Source organism: Geospiza fortis, unplaced genomic scaffold (assembly GCF_000277835.1).
Source record: "Geospiza fortis unplaced genomic scaffold, GeoFor_1.0 scaffold318, whole genome shotgun sequence".
Lineage (NCBI taxonomy): Eukaryota > Metazoa > Chordata > Aves > Passeriformes > Thraupidae > Geospiza > Geospiza fortis.
The window spans coordinates 2975636-2997865 of record NW_005054371.1 but is presented as its reverse complement, the minus strand read 5'-3'; the positions used below and the strand labels follow the sequence as shown (position 1 = coordinate 2997865).

At 38.4% G+C, this 22230-nt stretch overlaps 1 protein-coding gene across 1 annotated transcript in view; it reads left to right on the top strand.

The window, feature by feature from the left end:
* Positions 1–21920, top strand: part of PCOLCE2 (procollagen C-endopeptidase enhancer 2) — a 22264-nt gene extending 344 nt beyond the window's left edge. The window contains exons 2-10 of the mRNA XM_031060036.1: positions 3–31; positions 872–980; positions 8440–8695; positions 10241–10365; positions 13248–13384; positions 14653–14807; positions 18062–18145; positions 19559–19726; positions 21356–21920. Of these exons, the coding sequence (XP_030915896.1) occupies positions 3–31; positions 872–980; positions 8440–8695; positions 10241–10365; positions 13248–13384; positions 14653–14807; positions 18062–18145; positions 19559–19726; positions 21356–21492 (1200 nt within the window). The 3' untranslated portion in view covers positions 21493–21920. The remainder of the gene's footprint in view (positions 1–2; positions 32–871; positions 981–8439; positions 8696–10240; positions 10366–13247; positions 13385–14652; positions 14808–18061; positions 18146–19558; positions 19727–21355) is intronic.
* Positions 21921–22230: the final 310 nt, after the last annotated feature.

The following is a 22230-nucleotide window of genomic DNA, read 5'->3' as shown; positions in this document are numbered from 1 at the left end:
CGGCGGCGCGTCCCGCCGCCCCCCCGCACAGGTACCGCGCTCTCTGTCCCCGGGCAGCCCCCGCTGTCCCCTCCCCTCCTTTCGTCCCCCGCAGCCGCGTTCCCACCGTGTTTCAGTGCCCGTGACTTCATCTGGGCAGGAGCATTGCCCACGGAGCCCGGGACCCTGCGAGAGCAGCGCGGTGCCGGCTAGTCTGTAACCCCTCTAACATAACAGTATGATAGGGTGAGGCATACCGGTGTCTAAAGCTCGGCCGGGCGCTCGCTCACCCTCGTGTCCTCAGCAGTAGCAGAGGTTCCATGCGGTTTTCCTGGGTTTCTCGCGTGTCCGGAGCCGGCAGCAGCACCTGAGCTGAGCCCTGAGCACAGCTGGGCCACGGGGCTCAGCACCAGGAGCGGGGCTCAGCATGGGGTGGGTTGTGCTACTGTGGTATAAAAAAGTACCATAGACTTCCTTGGTTAAAATATATAAATTGAAAGCGTAGAAAGGAATGAGAAGTAATTTTTATATCAGTGCTATTTTAACTACTATTATATGTACTATAAAAAGTAATTGCTAATGACTTTTTAATATTATTTTTCCATTATAATAGCAATTTTCAGTGATATATCACATTGGCACACCACTGCTCTTAGGAAGTAAAAAAGGAGGGAGAGATAACAGTCTGTGCCGACCCAGAATTAAGGCCTAAGTAGTTAATTTTTTCTACACCTAAGTTCACACATTAAATTGCACATTCTATGTCAATAGTGATTTTATGCAAATGATTAAATATATTCCATGTTAGCAATGGCTTTAAATATTTAAGCTGTTGAGACAGTTTGTGCCTCTTGTACAAAGAATAAATGAATTTTTTTTCTGTTTTTCTCAGGCCTACGTTTACATGTGGAGGAGTTGTATCTGGAGAGTCAGGGTTTATTGGGAGTGAAGGATTTCCTGGTGTCTACCCACCAAACAGCAAATGTACTTGGAAAATCACCGTAAGAATTTTTAATACCACAAAATCAGTGCTGAAGACAATGAACAGCTATTTGTTGTTAAACTGTGTTTTACATGGGGTAACATATGTGCAATAATGAACTCAGTAACTCAAAGTAGCTCAACTATCTGGAGCTTTTTAGGGTTGATGTAATATGATAATAGTGGCTGAAACAGAACTGGCCTTGCCTCATATCAGAAGCAAATTTTCATTGACTTCCCTGATGCACCTCTAACTGTTTTAAATTAAAAATTTGCAAATTTAAATTTGCAAATTTTTAAATTTAAAATTTTTAAATTTAAATTTGCAAGCAAACATCTCCCCTTCTGTCACTGTGGAAAGCAATAGTGAGTTCTATCAAAGAAAAGATTTCAGGTGGTAAGTATGAAAAGCAAAATTTCTTGGCAAGAAGACATATAAAAAAGTTTCAATCAAACCCAAAAAAATCCAGGCAGGTTTGCTTGAAGTGTGCTGCTAGCAGTGTTCTGCCAGCCAGGACATCTGGAGTCTGTCATACAGCAGGATGACAGCAGTAGGGAAGTGTTGTTACATTTATAAATGACTCTGTGAAATGGAACCATGTGGTATAATTGATATTTCGATGCTGAAATGAGAATGTAGGGCAGAGATATATTCATGGACAACAGATTCCATGAAACAGCTAGGACTAAATACTCCTGGTCTGGATGTCCTTATCCACAGACTCAGAGAAGGGGATGTGAGTGAATGATTACTCTTCCTCACATCTGCACAAATTAAACCCTCTGAAACTGCCCACCAAATTTCGTCTCTTTTTTAGACACAGCTTCTGACATTTCGGCCTACAGAAAAAATAGCATGGCATAAAAAATAAGTTTGTCTGTGTGTTGACAGGATCTCTAAGGACAAGTTCAGTTGAAAGACTGCATCACAGGCTAGGTGTTGGCAGGAGAATAGGATGTCACAGGATAATTGTTTCCCGCTACTATAGAGATGCTGATGCAGAGCAGTAGACATTGATCTGTTTACAATGTTCAGTTTAAAACAACTCTCGTACCAAATGAGCACTGTGATTTTAATAGTTTTATCTGAAAGATCCCAGTGAAGCTGCAGAGCTGCTTTCTGCACCTTTCTGTTGTGTTATTATTGGGGCCCAGTTAGAGGTTACCTTTGAGCTGTGTCTGACCTCATCCAGAAGAGGATGTGAACCATGGTGCATGCCCATAAACTTACTTCCTTGCTATCGAGGGGCTGAGGTGACAGCAGTCAGCATGGCCCACCTTGCAGTCTGAAGAGCAGATGCAAATTGCATTTGGAATCATACACACATGCCTTAAATAAAAGGAAAAAACATACAAAATTAGTTTACCAGTATAACTTAGTGTTCAAAAGATCAAAATTGAATCTGGAGGGAGATAATAATTTTGCTTATAACAGCATGAAGTTTTTACTACTAAAAAGCTTAGACAACAAATGGAGGCAGCACTAAAGAAGCAATTACTGAATCATGCCATGTATCTGCCCTTCAAATATGGGGGGTAGAAGGAGAAGAGAACAAATTATTGTACTTGGAAAGTCCATATAGAGTGCTTTATTTGCAGACTTTATGTGGCTGTTGCTAACAAGATGCCAACATGCAGGTGAGCCTGGGCATGGTGAGAAGCATTTCTACAGAGCTGTAGCAGAGCTGTGTCTGCACTTCAGCTTTCTTGACAATGGGAAGAACTTGATGGCTTCTGTCATTTCATGATCACCCTGACTCCCAGTGTTCTGCTGTGCTGCCATTTGACTGCCTCCTGCTTGTCCTCTGTGGTTTACCCAAAGCCAGAGAAGGGCTGCACAACTGGAGTAGTCCAGGCTTGCTTGTGTCCTCAGCCCATTTAACACCTGTTTTGTTAAAAATAATGTTCACTAAGCCAAGCTGATTTCTCTTCCCCCATCAACTGTAGAATGCTCTGTGTCTTCCGGGTGTGCAGGAAGGATGCAGGGAAGGCAAGGACTAATAAACCTGCAAGACTAAGCCTGTACTCTCTTTAAAAAGACCATGGTTTACCAGACTGTGGCAAAATGGTACGCTCAAGGGTCTGGTTGGCCTGAATTTATACAACAAAATCCTTTCACCAAATATTGCTGAGGCTCAGAATAGCTTGTAATAGCACCCAAGTAAGTAAGCCAGTTACACTGCCATGAAGAAATACTCTGTAGTTACTGTTAGTCTTCCTCATTTAGCATCTGGTCTTAGAAAGTGACTAAGACATTTGCCTGTCCGTTTTAGCCAAGGGCTGTGAACACCTTTCTGAAAACAAAACACTCTCCTAATGCAGGATCTGACAAGTCTGCAAGACTGATAGAGACGTTGATTTACTTTATGTCTGGGTCATGAGAAGCGTGAAGCTCTTGTTTTCTCAACTACGGGATCTCATCATCTGCACAAGAAATGCAAAAAGAAAGGCAGAATGAAAGCTAATTCGTTATTTAGAGGAAAATGGGTTTAGAAAACGTTACAGGTAATACAGATAAAGCAATGTAGCATTCAAGTATCATCTGAAATCTTTCCAAACAGTTTGCTAAAGCTGGAAGAGTCTAACTCAATTATGGTTCTGTTATTTCAAGAGACTGGGACTTTTTCAGCTGGCTAAAGAAAACAGCTTCTCTATTCTAAGAGCTCTAAGAAGTGTTCAGCACATGCTTGTGGTTCTATTACAGCCTTGGCAGACTACCCAGCAGCTTTTCACTGGCTTTGCTAAGAAGTCATTTGTACAGCTATTTCCTTTCCTATAGTAATGTATATAGGTTTATCTGAAATATGTCATATACACTTACTTTTAATACTCTGTAATCCTTCTTGGCCATCACCTCACATAAATGTGTCACATAGTCCGAGAATCTGGACTGCTGTCCCATGTTTTTCTGGCAGGCTGCTTAGTTCCCATAAGACTCCAACAACTTTATGTGCAACAATAATACTGAAAACTGTCAGAGTTATGTAAGGTTATGTTTTTATAGGTTCAGGAGCTGTGTTCCAGCAGGTTTGCTGACAATAAGCAAAGTTTGAAAAATTTACTTAGCAGGGCAATTGGGAATCTGCCCTGAGGGAGCAGAATATTTTAAATAATTTTTTCTATGTTTTAAGCATTCATTTTCCTATGTCATTGTAAAACTGCCCTTCAGTAGAAAACGGTCTTTACACATTGGTTGTATAGCTGAAAAAGAAAAAGATGAACAGAATCTAGTGCCCTTGTCAGGAAGAGCAAGCTAACACAAATTTTTAAAATTGGAGATGGAGATAGACAAGCAACTAGGCAGAAATCATGGTTCTTCCCAGGATGTAACTTCAAATAACTTCTACATTCATTCTCAGAAGAGAGAAATAATACATTTGGCTCGCAGGTAGTGATGTATTTTTCAGCTCTACCTGCAGCTGCTATAGCAAAGCATACAATCAGCATTTTTGTATTAAACATATATCAATATATATTCAACCCAATACAGGTTTAAAAGTTAGACAAAATCTATTTGTGAAAGTTGGCATTTAAGGGGTTTCCTCCCTTCAAAGTAAATAGTCTAAACCATGTAGTTTTGATGAAGAGGGCTTTGTATTCAGTCAGAACAACAGAAAAACAGCATCACTACTTTAAAGGTAACTGAACTTTGATTAACATTATATAAAATATCTGCAATGAATGATAAGCAAGAACAATCTCATGACCTTACTTTGAGGTGTGTTGTATATATGGAATAATCATGCCCTTTTGAAGAGGTTAGTAATCTACACAGATGATTTTAGGGAATTATGCTTTATAAGAACTCCCTCTAAAAATTTCTTTAGCCTTCCATAGGAGTAAAGCATTAGTTCAGCATCATAATTTTTGAACCTAAAAAAGTTCGTAGAGTTAAAATAAGAAGGGAAGCAGAGAGTGAGTAGGGGTCAGTTGCCCTCTTTGTGACAAGAAAGGCAGAGGATGAAGTGCCTCTGTTGTTGAAAGATACCAGCTGGATGGATAAAACAAAAATAAGGCACACCCTGCAGAGGAAGCATCACATCATTCTTCCTTTGACTCCTCCTTCTTTTTTTTTTCCTTTTCTTTTAAGAGCTGAATTCCTTCCAGTTCTTCCTCTGAGGTATCCCATCTTACTGCATCAGGCTCAGATGTGGCTCAAAGTAAACAATACTGAGTCATGCTGGCCTTTGCTTGCTCCCCCGTGTTTCTCATGGAACAATATTTTAAATGTCCTGGGACAACCACTGGCAGATTTTAGCACATTAGTTCTCAACATTTAAAGAGGCAAAGTGGTAGAAATCAAAGAAAAGCACAGTTATGCAAAGATGCCTGTATTTAGCACAAGATTTCTTGGGAGTAGCTGCAAACTGGAAGAGCTGCTGCCAGAATGTGGAACCAGCATCCTCTGCACTTCTGATTGTCATCTACTCAGACCACAAAATTTTAACTGATTTAACATACTGGAACAAATGTGTTACTTTTGTGAATGACAAATATTTTAATAAGCAAGTATATTTTTAAAATAAAAGTAATACCAGTGACTGTAATTAAGGGCCTGCCATGCTTATTTAAATGACTTACCTCCCCAAATTCAGCTAAATATGAGCAAGGATTATTCTGACAACTAAAAACTGCAGCAGGCTCCATGTTAAACGTTCATGACCACGTGGCTGAGTTTTTCCTGCACAATTTTTTACAGACTATCATGAAACAGAAGTCAGTACATCTATGGGGAACAGTCTTGACCAAGTTCACATAGATTAAGCTGACAGAAGCAGAAATTAAAAGCTACAATGAAATATAATTAAAAAGTATATTATAGCATTGCATAGTACAGTATATTATAGTATAGTACAGCATAGTATAGCCAGTGGTGGGGAGAGGAGAAGGAAGCAGAGCACTGCACAGAATGGCTGATACCATGAACCAGAAAACCTAAGGCTTCAGTGAATGGCTGACTGAAGTTAGGGTTTGGCAGCTTTGGCATCCTCTCCCTCCTGAGCAGGGGTCTGTCCCATGTCCTGTTTCTCTCTGTTCCTGTGGGGTGGCAAGAGAGTGGCATGTCCAGGGGCAGAGTGAGTGCCTTGGGGCTGGTGTGAGTAGAGCAGTGCAGGGTCAGTGCACTCCTGGAACAAAGCTGTCAGTGAGCACCATCAGCATTACTGAGCACTAACCACTTGGCTAAATCTGAGTGCAATTCTACAAGGACAGCAAAATGACCTTTTTGTACCCCAGAACCAGCCACCTCTCACATTTCCACTTCCTTCTTTGAACTCTGGGAGAGAGCAGGTATATTCAAAGAAGCAATTCAGGCTGAGAAAATAGGGAAAAATCTCATAAGCATTGATAAAACTGTTTAATCTGATATGCTAGAGCAACTTCTGCTCAGCTTTCAAAAACAGGGGAAGGAAAAGGGGAAATATCTTAAAGACGGGCAAGTTTTAGCCAAAGCTGCAAGACACTGTTGTGGAATATGTTGGACAAACTTAACTGTAGGTATGATAGTTTATTTTAAAACATGATAACCTTTAAAGATCACCCCATTTGCATCCTGTCATACCAGTTGGACAAACTTATGAAAATGACTGTGCCACCCCAAAAGAGCATATGCTATTTTACATACATACTTCTGGGAAAAAAGGCTTCTGTCATCTAACTGCCTATATTTGACTTTATCTAACTAATTTTACTGTCAGCCTTTCTGAATTGACTTGTCCAGTCACACAGAGTTTGTAGTATAACTGTAAATAATATTCAGATCTTCAGGCAGGAATTCCAAATTCATTTGAGCTCATTTTATGTTAAAATGACCAAGCCCTATTCTCCTTAGGGATTCAGACCAGAAGACAAGTGAATGCAGTAAGAGATTTAGACATGAGAGCAGTGATTCAAGGAATAAATTGAAGATTAGGCAAGTTGTGGTTTTGCAGTAGTAGCAGTGATGTGTATCAGTACAGGGGCCCTGAGTGCATTTTTGAGAGAACTTTGAACTTCAAAGGAAAATTCTCTGAAACCAGCAGCAGGAACTGCAGTGGAGCTGGTCAGGATGTGTGCACATGGACCCTGGGCAGCTGAGAGCAGCTCAAGCAGAAGTCTGTCCTGCTGCAGGATTAGTATCAGCACTGGACATGAAAGCAGCCACGAGAGAGTAACCTGAACACACATACAGCACATTTTCCAGTACATCTAGAGCTGCTGCCTCTATCAGTATCTTCTGTGGGTTAAAGCAGTCACTTCCATTTATAACACTTCCATCTACACTTGACAAGCAATTTTTAACTGTTGAGACTCAATGTTAAAACAGTTTGACAATTTCATATAGGAACAGTTTAGTTGTAGTTTACTTCAAACCACTGTTTTAAAATGAGTCACTGTTTAGGAATGAAAAAAAATTCATGAACTCTTAAATAATGTGGCTTAAATATGAACTTAATGCAGATATATTAAGTGTATGTTTAAAGCAGAAAATTATAGTAGCATCTCAGTAAAGCAGAACAGCTGCAATTATTTTAATAGCTAACCACTCTACCATGATATGGATTGAATGCAGATAATTACACTTGCCTGTCTAGGGTCTCTCTATACTTTAAAATACTGTTTCCCTACTTCTGTTACACAGCATTAAGTGGTTTATTGGAATAGTTTTCACTTCTCAGTATGCTGATTTTTCTCTTAAAAGCTTGTAACTGTATCCCAGGAAATGTTCTCCTTGTAAACTATTATGTTGTCTTAATTTACATCCTTCTCTGTACTCTTGTCTCTTTTGCAGTGTCCACATGCAGACACATAAGAAGATTTGCCCCGTCTTATGTTTCCTCAGATGTTTCAGAAAACAAAACTCTCTTCTATATTGAGGACACCCACTAGTGGTTCTTTTGAATTCTCTGTTTATAGTTTTACATTGTCTTTCCAAATATAATTATTTCACTGAAGCCACTCCAGTAATTAAATATTAGGGTTGTACAGTGTTAGCCTTAAAATTTCCAATTTTATTTATAGATGTGAGATGTATGTCAGTAAATTAAAAAACTCCTTCAAACTATGAAACTAGGTCACACAAATCAGAGAGAGAGGCCATTTCATTTGGTTAAAATGGTAAATTATTTTTTCCATATTTTTTTCATATTAATCTCATACTCCTCACTTTGCTTGGTGACAGGGAGCTGCATGGCTGATTCTACACTTTCAGCAGAATATAAGAGAAACACACCAAGCTGAACTGGTTTATAATTAACTGCATGAGCCTGACTAGTGGATACTCTGGATCAGAAATAAGATAATGGCAAGAGATGGCCAGAGCCTAATATTAAGGATTGGTCCAAGTTATTTTAGAAACTGCTGTGCCTGTAATACTGTTGACAAGAAGTGCTCGTCTGGTAGGAGGTGAAGGGCATGAAAACAGGCATGCAAACAGTGGGATCTGATAGATATGTGGTCACCCTTCCAGATGCATGTGTCTCTCCTTCCCTGTCTCTGCAGGTCCCAGAGGGAAAAGTGGTGGTTCTTTCTTTCCGGTACTTGGACCTGGAGAGCGACAACCTGTGCCGCTATGACTTTGTGGATATCTACAGCGGCCACGCCAACGGGCAGCGCATCGGCAGGTTCTGTGGCACTGTCAAACCAGGGGCCCTGGTGTCCAGCAGCAATAAAATGTTGGTGCAGATGACTTCAGATGCTAATACTGCTGGGAGTGGATTCATTGCCAAGTTTTCTGCAGCAGAACCACATGAAAGAGGTAATTAACCATTATATATGTGTTGAAGACAAATAAAACTCAGCTCTATTCAGAGCCACATTAATGCTTAAAAAGATTTGGTGCCAGAGATATTAAGGTTGTGCTATTCAACATATTTATTAACTACCTTGCTTAGCAAAGTGTAACTGTTTAGCCATCTTTGTTCATCAAGTAGTAAGGAGAAAGGCTGACAAGTCTAAGAGTAGTGGAAGAACTGTACCTAGTAGTAAACTGGTAATAACTATCCATTAAAAGGGCAAATTAAATTCAATCTAGATAAATGTTGCATATAAGGGGAAAACACCCTAACTTTGTGTACAGTACAGCAGGTTCTGAATTGACTCTTACTGTTTTGGAATGAGATCTTAGGTTTAAAGTAGATAATTTATGAAAACAGTAGTTGACCATCAATTCAGTGCTTAGTGGGTATCAAAAACGAAACATAAACGTTATAATTTTTAGAAAGAAAATAAAGACCAAAGAACAACAACAAAACCCATGCCATTATAAATCCCTAATGCATGTACATCTTGAATAAAGTGTGCCTTTCTGATGTTCCCATCTCAGAACTGAATATGATCAAATTATAGTAAGGAATCAGAGACAACAAGTAAGATACAGTTAAAAGAGCATCACATACACAAAGATCAACTGCACAGCATAAACTTCTTCATGCTGGAAAAGAGAAAGTCAGAGGGACTGTAGGAGAGGGCTTTGAAGTCATGCCTGGTGGGGAGGAAGTGTGGTGTGGAGGAAGATGGACCTTGGTCCATCTCTTTCAACATAAAAACCAGACGAGCAAGTGGCTGCAAAGGAAAGGAGAGGGTGATTTTTCTCTGTGGCCTGTGAAGCAGTAGAACACTGTACCAGGGGATATTGTGGATTGTCTGTTTCTGTCCTGGTTTAAAACCACTTACAAAAACATATGAAAGCACCATTCATCAGGTATTACTAAACATAAAGGCATTGCCTGGTGCTTGGGAAGAACATGAACAGTGAGAGGCTGGGAGGTCAGGGGAGGTGGTATTGCTCTAGTTAGTGACTGTTTTTCAAGGCTTTTGCTATTGGTATGATACCAGACTAGACAGGTTGCTGAGCAGAGGCAGTGCAGGTGGTGAGTAATTTATCAGGCCTACCAGTTGTAAACTTGTATTGAACAATACATTAAATAACTGTGCCCGGGTGTAGTTGATTTAATGAGAAGGTTCATAGTAATATTATAGATAAGGATTACACACCTGATGGAGTTTTTAATTTGTAACTGAGGGCAGGAGATATGGAAGAAAATACCTCTCTCCATCAAGAACACTCCCCAGGCTGCAGTTCCTTTGGGAGCGCCTCTCGGCCCCACCGTTGCTGCCATGCGCTGCGGGGATGGCTCCTCCAGTGTTTGCAGGAACGCTTCTCTCTCTCTGATTTACTGCCGTATACTAGCTGTGGTGCCCGCAGCTGGGGCGGAGGGCTCGGCCGTGTCTGGGCGGGCTGTGGCGGAGGCTCCCTCAGCACGGCCGCCGCCCTCAGGGCCCGCGCTGTGCTGCCTTGCAGGGGACCAGTACTGCGGGGGGCGGCTGGAGAAACCCTCGGGCTCCTTCCACACGCCCAACTGGCCAGAGCGGGACTACCCCGCGGGAGTCACCTGTTCCTGGCATATCGTGGCCCCGAAGAACCAGGTAAGGCCCTGCTGGCACAGCTCAGCTTCCAGCGCCTGCAGGGACCCACGCTGGCCCGGGACACTGCGGTGGCACCCGGCGGGCACAGGCACGGCCACGCTCCGGCCGTCCCGCCTTCCGCTCCCCCTTCGCCCCAGTGACTCCTGTGTTTCCTCAGCACTGCCACGCACGTTTACACTCCCCGAAATGAAACCCATTAAAGCATCTCTGACTGCTGAGGTTTTTAAGCCAAGGAGGGTTTAAACATTATTTTCTTAATACAAAAAATACCATGCAAATGAAGTCAGGGCATATGATCATCTCAGCACCAAACGTGATGATGACCAGTGCTGCATTGAAGTCTAACGATGTTTGAGCATTTACTATTGAGGTACCCAGGTGGAGCTGATTGAATTTAATAAAAGCAGTTTATTCTGTTTCATATTTTGAAGGCTCCACTGCAATAACATGCTTGCTTTATTAGCCAGATGCCATGAGAGCATATGTTCCCACTTCATTAGGAGCTGAGGAGATGTGACTGCAGACCGAGAGGGCTCTTGTGCCACGCATGGCAAACACAAGTGTGCTCCCTACACTCTAGGGTGAATCTCAATCCTAGTTGCACATTTTCTGGTTGCTGCTGAGCCATCTGGTCGGTATCTTAGCAGGAGGTCTACAGTGATTGAATGTTTTGGTTGACAAGCATGTTGGGTGGTTACTTTTCTTGCCACATTCAGCTTTTAAAATTCATTTACATATAAAGATGACTTTCCTCTTCATCTTCCGCTCATGACTAATCCTTGAAATAAAAAAAGCTGCCCCAGATAAATATATTCTTCTGATCTCTACTACTTTTGCATTTACCAAGACAGTTCCTCCCTTGAACTGAAGCAGTATGTCAGCTTAGTCTTTCCTGTATTCCTTTTTAATGCACGTTCCTTGTTTGCTAGATACAGGCCATTTAACAATCCTATAGATAGGCAGTGATTTTTAAACCCTTATCTGTAAACTGCAGATTACTTTGGTTCTTTCCAAATGTCTCTAGATAAGCCTAAGAACTTTTCCTAAGCTCACAGAGATTTGAGAAAGGCTATATCAGCATAAAAATAAGGACATTATATCCTGTGCCTTTTGATGATTCTATTCCACCAGTCTACCTGTTTCCAAATATATATTATTCATGTACTGCAACAGTGGTTGTTTGCATGGAAAAAAGGCAGAATTTTGACAGTGCCATTTTCCATTAAGTAGTGAATAAGCATCTCTCTTCAAGTGCACAGAAAAAGCTCCCCAGTCTTCCATTTGCCAGAATTTAGGTGGTGTCTCTATTTCCCTTTCATAAGCATGTGATCAATAAAACAAGGCACTCTTGTTTTGTTGCTTCAAATATAAACCAATAATTATTTAATTTATTACAGAAGATGGAGGGGCTTCTCCTGATCATGAAGAGCTTCTATTCTATCATGAAATACCAGTGCAAAGTGCACTTATTGAACAATAGTGAAGTAGATATTATGGCCTGCTGTTTTGCCTGCTATGGAAAAATTTAGCATTTCTATTCCCAGTTGCATTACTTCTTTCTTTACCATCTTTTTTGATCACAAGCATGTTATTCAGATGGGTATTCCATTTAAAGTGCATTTTTTCATCATGATACTGAGGGTTTTGAAACAAGCCTGTTAGTCATCTCTGAAATCAAGTCCCCCAAGGTTAGTCATACTTCATGGGAAACAAAATTAACAAAATTATGCCTTAAATATCTTAATAGTGCAAAACCATATCCAAGCAAAACTAAGACATCAGGTGATAACAGGCTATCATTACTATGAATGTAGAACAAGGTAGCTTTTGCTATGTCAGTAATCAAATAAAGTACGTGCCATGTACAAATTACTTCTTTTTCTTTGTACAATCTTAGAAGATTTAATACCATCTTTGTTTGAGTCAGATCTTTATAAAGGTTGATCTACAATCAGTATAAATCAGTCTTGTCATTCAAGCCTAATTTGTTCTATTTATGGGAAGGTGATTTAAATACTGTTGTGCTTCATCTAAAGAAGCAACCTAAATGTATATATTACCTCTGTTTCCATGCAGCAGTTAGGTTGTGTTTCCCTTCCCTGCCACACATGACTGACAGAGTCATTCTGCAGGACTTCATTTCAGAGTAGTAGATTCCATTTCTGTTTTCTTGTACATTGTTGTGGTTTTTTTTTTTTTCCTTAAGTAGAAAATTCCATAAATAAAAGTCATTGGAGGTAATAGTGTGAGTACTGGAAATAGCAGTATGATACTAGTTCACATTTATAACTTGTAAAGCCTCAACGATTATGGAAATCTGACATGGAAACACTGTTCCTTTCACTACTTACTTTCTCTTGGGTTTAGTTTTACTATTTGCTGATTTTCTTTCTATCAACATTTTAATTTCTAATGTTTTTAATTCTGCATCAAGTATACACAGCATTGGCAACCACAGTGATTTGGGCCCTGCTGTTAATGAAGTCAGTGAAATGCCTTGTATCAGCTTTGCCTTTGCTTTTTCTTTAGTGTATCTTGAAAGATGCAATGACATTAAAAGCTCCTTTTCTGTTTCTTACACTTGCTGTAGTTATTTTAAGAGCATTGTAGCACCTAACACCTACTAAGATTCACTCATAAATATAACTATCAGAAGTTACTTGCATACATTTGAGAAGAAAACGTTTTACAGAATATTAGAGTCATATGCTGAACTATTAGTTGGAGAGGTCATGTGGATTAAAATACTTTAGAATTAAATGGATTAAGGAATTTTCCTTTATTGAAAGAAAAATTAAATAGTACTTCCTATGAAGATGTCATTTACTACAAGAAGTATTAATAAATTCTGCCTAAATGACTTATTTCCATTTTCCCTTTAGCTCATAGAGTTAAAATTTGAGAAGTTTGATGTGGAAAGAGACAACTATTGCAGATATGACTACGTTGCAGTGTTTAATGGTGGGGAAATCAATGATGCCAAAAGAATTGGGAAGTACTGTGGAGACAGTCCACCAGCGTAAGTAACTTCCTTTAGCTGGGAACTTCACTGCCACTGTGTGTTATTTTGCCAACAGTTCTGTCCAAGGCTTCTAAAACATTTTAATATTTAAATTAAATGCAGTGTTTTGTACCTCCAAAGGAATATGTAGAAATTGCTTAGTATCTTGTCTCTCTCTAGGTTTTCTCTATTTTCTCTCTCTAACTGTGGCTGCAGCCCGTGTTCTCTGCTGTCCCACAAGCCTCATCAGCCACTGTGTAACAACCCCAGTGCTAATCCCAGTGCTACTGATACTGGTGTGGCACCAATAGTAATGGTAGCTGAACATGAACATAATGTGTATGTTTTGATTATAGATACTGAAGGACCAGGATCCAGCTGAGCTCTCTCACCCCTTGGCTCATTCTTCACTTTATCTGACTCATTTTCCTCTCAGCCTTTTTTAAAAAGACAGGATACACAGACTGGGTCAGATCTTTCAGATTTTGCCTTGTAGTCTTGGTGTTCAGGAAGCAGAACAAAGCTCTTGGCAGCTGATAATCAGTGCCCTCCTACGTCCACAGGCTGTGTCAGTCTGTAGCAAGGAAAGGCTAATCTGGGCATGCACCATGGCAGCTGTAAATCCAGAGAATTCCAGTTAATCAGCCCCTTACTTTTGGCTAAGTCAGACCTGGCCATCAGAGTAACCTGATTTCTGATAATCTGCCAAAAAAAGGGAAACAATGACAAGTTTTTACTTCAAAGACCTCATTAAGGGTTTCAAAGAAATCCTGGGTGATCAAAATCTAATAATTGACAAAAAGGGAGCCCACAGAAGTAATAACCCAAAACATTTTATTTTTTGCTGGGTTTGTTGAAGAGTTGCAGCATCCAGTACTTAAGGAATTTTCATAGCCCTTCCAATTATGCCATATCTTTTTTACTAAACACCAAATTTTAAAACACCCCATTTACTTACTTCCCCTGTGTACAGAGGATTTCTTCAATGTATTTTCCCACTTTCCTAATCTGACCCCTTCCACTTCATGGAAGTGAACTGTGCAATGAAGTCACTGGGAAGAATTTAACAATACTCATATTGGCATAAACTTCAGGAATCAGGAGTTTTAGGTGATTAATGGAAATGAGTTTCATCCTGAAAACACCAGTGTGTGACATGCCAGCAAAGAATCATGTATTTTTCAGCATTAGTCTGGAGTGTTATTTTTTTTCAAGAATGTTATTAATGCTTTCTGGCTTTGACATGTGAAAGAATGGAAATATTTTATTTTGTTTTTCTATTTTAGGCCTATTCTGTCTGAGAAAAATGAGTTGCTCGTTCAGTTTTTATCTGATTTAAGTTTAACAGCTGATGGTTTTATTGGCCATTATAAATTTAGACCGAAAAAGTTACCCACAACTACAGTTCTGCCTACAACCACAATAGTCCCTGCTACCTCAAGTAAGTCTTACTGGCTATATTTAATTTCCTATAAAAATTAATTATTCCAGGACAAGGAGATAGTTACAGAAATACAAAATAGAAATTATATTAAAAATTCAAGTTTTACGGTTTGTTAGTTTGTTAGTTTACGGTTAGTTAGTTTTAAATGTTGAAGGAATTAATTAAAATTAATATACTCAAGAGAGTACTGGAATATACTCAAGGGAGAATACACTTAACATTATTAAAGGAAATCTATCCAGGCAAGAGTTCAGTGTAAAAGTAACTTATTCCACCTGAGAGAATTTTCCTGTCTCCTTTCAATTTTGGACAGTTAACTAGCACATTCCACAGAAGAATGGAGAAGCTAATTTCTGTTTAATAAAAATTCCTGAATATTTTGGTAAATAGTTTTATTTAAAGAACTCTTTCTTCTGTATAAGTTGATATGTAAAAATCTTACTGTATTTTTCTTCTTAGAGTTTTTAAGATCAAGCAAAATCGGTATGGAAGCCAATTGAGCCCTCTTCAGGTTCTGTCAAGACTTGTCAATATGACACTCTCCTAGAATAATTTTTATTTGAAAATATTTAGTGATTGGAACTTACAGAGAAATATGTCTCACTAAAAGTCAGTCTCCTTTTGTATGTGAGACTAGACAGTATATATGAAAGATCAGAGCTGGATTTCTCTGAAGGTGTTGCCAAAAATAGCTCATTACTGAGATATTGAAGGGATAAATTCTTAGAATTTCTATAACCTGAATGTGAGGCATTTCAGATACAATTATAGCATAAAACCAAATTATTTATGATGTTTTTGCAAGACATAACCTGATTTGTACTTAAAGCACATCAGAAATCAGGGCAGCAATGGCTTGTCGGCAGGAAACCAAGAAGCTGCAGTGCTTTCATCCTGCTAATGAAGGTATTCAAAATAGATAAAAATAAACATGAAAAAAATGAAACCATAGTGACCTGTAAATCATTCTGATGTGACTCTAACAATAAATAATTCAGCTCTTCTTCACTCTAAAGCACTTGTTAACGACCTTGTTGGTTGAAACACTTGGTCTCAAGTAAGCCAGGCTGTCAGTAACCCTGTTCAGGGTTTTTGCACAGGCAAGAGAGGTGAAATTTACCAATTAACTCCAAATCAATTTTCATGACAGCATCAGTGTTAGAAAATAAAAACATGCAGCTTCATCTGAGAGAGGACAACAGAGGCAAAGTGTTCAAAAGACTTGTCAGACAGACAGAAATAAGAAGTCCTTTCAAGGTGTGATCAGTTTTGCACAGTGTAGGCCTTTCTGATCTTCAAAACAAACCACAGCAAAACCAAACCAAACGTCTGCAGTTCAGTTACATTTCTGAGCCATCATTTGCATCCAGAAGTGTCCAGTTCAAAGAGACTCATCTTATTATCTTGCAAATCAGATCTGTTTAAACTTGCACAGAACTCCAGGCATGAATAAAATATTAAACTTTAGTAGGCTCTTGCAAGAATTACATCAGTCTTTATGTAACATATAAATATTAGTACTTGCAGAAATAAATAAATGCTATAAATAAATTTGTAAAAGTGATGAAGATTAATCCAATACCTGTGGTGAGGTATTTGACTTCCTTATATCATTGGATAAAATCATACATTTTCCTGTCAGTGTGCCTACATATAAAGTTGTAGGCAACTAAACTTTTATTTCAGTTCTTCTCCGGTTCATGTTTTGCTAAAGTACCTTACAAACAATAGACAGCCTCTGCTGACAAGTCATAGCAAAGCTGGTCACCAACCAAAATTTATTAAACTGAAAAAAAAAGAAAGAAGAAAGTGCCCTGAAAGGACCAAACAAGACTATTTTGTAACACATAATCCTAGTTTTAAATTTAGAAAAATCAGAGCACCTCGGTAAATTTTTGGCAGCTACCACAATGGCATGCACCTGGGACTCATCTACCTCCTGGATTTCCTAACCTCCTACAATGGACACTAACTTGAAAGACTCAAGAAACATTAAATTCTAAATTTTTGGTGTACTGTGTGTAGCATTGAGGTAGGAAGCACTTGCCAGACCTGTACCATTGACATAATAACAGTTTTCCTTGTGGGAGGCATTTGACTTTCTAAAAACTCAAATACCAAGAAGATTGGAGAAAGAAAGGAACAAACCAGCCCAGAAAAAACCATAGAAAACTATGAAGCCTAGCCTTTAAACTTTGGATTTGAAAAGCAAAACAATGAGCAGTGAGTGCAGATCTTCTAACAGCCATGGCCATTGCACTAAAGGCAAAGTAATTTTAATATAATTTAGTTCATTCTTAGAAACTTGGAAAATTATTCAATTAAAAAGAAGTACAAGAATAAAAGTATAAACTACTGATTGAAAGTTAGTCAAAAGTTATTTTTCAAAAAATATAGGCTGAATAAAACTTTTGCAGAATGCTCCATTCTGAAGTAAAAAACTGCAAAGATACTTTTCATAACTAATTTAGTTTTTCTGTGAAATTAAGGTTATGTAGGAATTTGTGTTTTAAAAATCTGTTAGTGTCACCTTCATGTTTCCAATACCTATGTCACTGACTAATTCCAAACAAATTTGAAAAGGACATACAAACCTTAAAGTACTGTGCATCCCACCGTGTTAGATGGAATGATGCACAGAAACTATGAACATCCACCCTAGTAGGAAAAAGATGCCAAGTGTATTCAGTTGTTTATAAACAAAGCATTCAATTTCAGAAAGGAAATGTCAATCCCTAATGTTAAATCCATACTTCAAACATCTTGTTTCAAAATGTCATGAAGAAAAACTATGCAACACTACCTGACATGAAGCTATGTGAAAAATTTGGGAAAAAAAGGTCAGGAATTTGATTCCTTTCATCACAGTGCAGTAATTTCCAATAAAAGGCCACCCCCCCTCCCTGGGAAGTGTTACTGTAACATCCTGTTGTGGTACTCCAGGTGTTCTGCTAGGGCTGCATGGCAGCAGCAGTGACAGGCTTCAGATGCCACACAGATCTTGAGTAACATCCCATTCTCTCAGGTTGCTGGAACAGACCCAGCTGAGACTCCTGAAAAGACAATGACTGGAGGTGACAGCAGAGAAAAGGAATATTGTTACTGTGGTGCTCATCCCTGAAATGCCAGGTCTAGCTCATGCATACATCAGGATTATTAATATTTCCTCTTGTCTTTTTTGAACATAGTGCTTTTCATTTGTATCAAATGCTTCTTTTCAATTTCAATTTACTTTTTTCCCCTTCAAAAAGCTGTGAAACCTACAGTTGCCCTGTGCCAGCAGAAGTGTAAAAGGAGTGGGACTCTGGAAAGCAATTATTGTTCAAACAACTTTGGTAAGGAAGCGGTTTCTTTTTATTTATTCATTCTCTACTGTGTTTTTTGACTCAAGGAAATTTTCCATATGTAGTTCTGGATTTCCATTAATAGATAGGCTAATATTTTTACACCAACTTATCTATGTATCTGACATTAGTATCTGTGTTTCACTCAGTACATTCTTGGAGATATTCTAAAATAGGCACTGCACAGATATCTGAGACAAACTTACCTTCTCAATCTGAGAAGCAAATGACAATGTAAGACAACCCCAGGATACATTGATTCAGTTACTGTATTGTCATCTCCATTTTCTGTAACCAGCCAAGACTGTTCCACAACACGGTGTATATGCTTCCAAAAAGCTTTGAAAAGAAATCAGAAGGGATGGAAGCTTCCAAGCACTGCTGTCTGTACACAGACATAAATCAATCAGGAAAAGCAGTGTCTGCTGTGTATTAGCATGGCACTGGCACTGCTGATCTATTCAGTTATGTGTCAGGGTATTTCCCCATATTAATACTGTAAGTTTATTTGCAGAATTTATGATTTCAGAAAATAATAACTATTTAATAATGCATTTCATTTTATTGTTTCTAGAAATATAGCTGCAATACCCAGCACTTTAACATCCACAGTTCTCTCTTGATTGACCTGGAACATTCTATTTAATTAAAAGCTCTGCATTACAGGAAGATAATGCAAAAATTTATAAAATGCCAAAATGTGGATTATGCAGTTTTGTAAAATAAATCTGGCTGTACCTACTTGATAACTGAAGATCGAATTTATCCTAGGATAGAATATCTGATTTTAAAGGATGACCTGAGAAGAAACTAAATTGTTAATACCAATTACCATTTCCTTTTGATAAATAAAGATGGCTTACCAGTTAATGTAGTCATCCTAGGGAAAAGAAAGTGTCTTGATTTTCATACTGAGAGGTCTTTGGGAGATATGATGGTAACTAGAGATCTGTAAATACATTTAGCTGAAATAAGTAAGTTTGTATTAGGCCTCAGGCAGACCAAAATCTAGTTCTTAGGGCATTAACTATTCCCTGCTACTCATCTGGGAGTGTCAGAGAGCTGGGAATTCTGATTTTGGCTAGAAGAGTTTCAATTCAACTTCTGCACAATTTGAAAATTGTACAGTTTTCACAGTATCAAATTGTACAGTTAACTGAAATCAGAGAACTGGGCTTGCGTGAGACTGACCCATTGTAGAACAGTTTCATGTTTGGTGCCACCCAAATTTGACAGTAGTGAGTTAGTTATCAGCAGTGATTCTCATATTTTTAGTAAGTGTTCCCAGTACTGTTTGTTTCCTTATTAGGCACTAATATACTTAATAAGTTTTTATGACGCCTCAAAATTTTTGTCTAAAAATAATAAAAATGTACCAAATATATCAAATGTCTTTTCTTCTAGTAATAACTGGAACTGTAATCACAACAGTAACACGGGCTGGCAGTCTGCATGCAACAATATCCATCATTAATGTATATAAGGAGGGAAATTTAGCAATCCAGCAAGCTGGCAAGAATATGAGTGCCAAGATTCTTGTTATGTGTAAGCAGTGTCCTCTCATGAGGAGAGGTAAGTACACAGTAGTAACTGCTTTGTGTGTTTATAAAAGATAACAGTTATAAAAACTACTATTGGAAATATGGCCACAAAAATCAATAAAATTACCATGTTTTTTCTATAATCAGCAGTTAGTATTAAAATAAATTCAAAATAACCAGTAATCCAGGGGTTTATTGCATTTTTCTGTTTTACTGGAAAAGGATTAGGCTCACATAGATCACAGGAGTTTGAAAAACTTTTTTCTTTAAAAGCCATGTGATGCAAGATAAAATCTGATTTTCATTTTTATCTCTCAGATGAAGCTGAGATAGATTTTGCATTTACATGTATGTATTTTGCAGCTAGTTTTTATACACAGCTGTTTATAAGGGAAAGACAACAGCCTGCTAAACCTGGAAGAAGAGTATCTCACAGGAAATGGCAGAAAACCAAGTTCCACTGTTGTGTATCTCCTGAATGTATTTATAGCTTCACAGAAATACTCATAGCATTAAGCCCACTTTGTATCTGCAAACAGCCAGTACTGCTAAAAGCTACCTTAAATAATATACAGAGATCAACCAACATAAATTCCAGTTAATTGTGGTAAAGGTGTTAAAAGAAATACTTGACAGCATTTTTATTGAAGTAACTAAGTAAAAAATAAAACTGTTTTTAGCTTTGCCTCATAAGTAAACAGGTAGAACACAAGAACATAAACAGAGTCATAGCAGGAAACAGTCAAAGTAATTTAATAAGCATTAAAAAAACCCCTGGTATCATTCCAGATACTACCAGTGCTTAAGCATATTAACTCAAAGTGGGCAGTAACAAAGTGAAAAATCATGATCAGAAATTAGCTTTTGCCTCTAGTTATCTGTAAACTACACACTGGGAGACATAATAATGTCCTTGGTGAAACAAGCTGTCTCCTTTTAGGCAGACTTCTGGCTCCAAACTACTTCTGTTTCTCATCCTAAATCTCAATGAATTATTTAAGAGCCATTACATAATATCTGAACTTTTCTGTTTATATCCCCGTGATACCATTCCTTCCAGCCCAAGACCTTGCAAATCCCCAACCCTTCCAAGGCATAAAAATACACAGATCCAATTGAATTGTCCAAAGCCAGGTCTTACCACTCGTTAAGTCCACCTTGCCTGAATGCTTCTGTATGTATCTAGAAAATATTTACATCTCTGCAAAGGGAAAAGGAATGAGAAGATTTAAGAGCATTATTGCTTAAAGCTAGTAGCATGCTTGTAGCATTATTGCTACAAGCTGAGCAAATGTGAAAATATTCAAAATTAATGAGACATATTCCACCCTGGGTGACAGTGGTTAGGTTATCCAGTGTTGATGGGCACTTGTAGTGCCTCTCAGACTGGGCAGTCTGTGTTTAAAGAGTATCCCCTATATATTTAATTATGTAGTAGACACTTAGCTGTGCATCTGCTTGACTTTTACATAACTCTAGTTTGTGGTGTAACAAGCATGGCAAAGATGGGTAAGGGAGTAAATGTTGCAGGTAGGAAGGAAGAAATGTTGGAAGGCATTGGTAACAAACAGTGAAATTAACAGAAACCACACTTCAAGAACGGTACTTACCAAATGATGTCCCAGATTTCTGTCTTGTAATCTTATTCTCTCCTTTCTAGGTTTAAACTACATCATCATGGGCCAGGTAGAAGAAGATGGCAGAGGCAAAGTCTATCCCAACAGCTTTGTCATGAGTTTTAAGACTAAGAACTCAAAGATCCTAAATGCCTTGAAAAACAAAACATGTCAAAATTGAACTCTGCAGCTGTGTTCTCTCATCTGTCTTGAAAAATCATTTTAAGTTAGCCTAAGTCATGGAAATACAGGTGACTGCCAACAGTATGACCACACTGACCTGACCCTTCCTTCCCTCCTGTCCACATAAGCACAGCTGGCACAGAGTGAAATCCATTCCATGTACCAGATGGGAACAGACCCTCCTAAGGCTGAAAGCCAGAGGTTTGCAGCACAGCCATCTGATCTCAAAAATACAAATTCCAATTACTTGGAAGATGTTAATTTATAACTGTCCAATTTTTTAAGGAGTTTTGTACGTAAAATAAAAATTTAAAGTGCAATATTTATAGCAACTCAGTTCAACTTAGCTTTTTCTCTAAAGTTGTTTTATTACATGAATTTCTGCATTATTATCAGTGCTTAATAAAATATTTTAAGATTAAATCATCCACCAACTAGTTACTAATTATTTATAAAGTGGGGCAGCTAAATATAGAAACTGTTTTTTGATCATTTACATGCTTTTGATGGTTTGGGCCTTGCACATTGTAACTGACACTACACTTCCTTGCTGATTAAGGGTCTAATTTTCCTTACATGGAAGTCAGTGAATCATTGATCAGAACAGGAACTCTTCAAAGAATTAGACAGCTGTAAACCAGCACCACGCTTTTCTCCATTGATGACCATCTGCTTAGTAAATGTCACAATTAAGTTCTGTAAGGTAATAAGGTAGAGGAAGGTAGGAATTAATTTA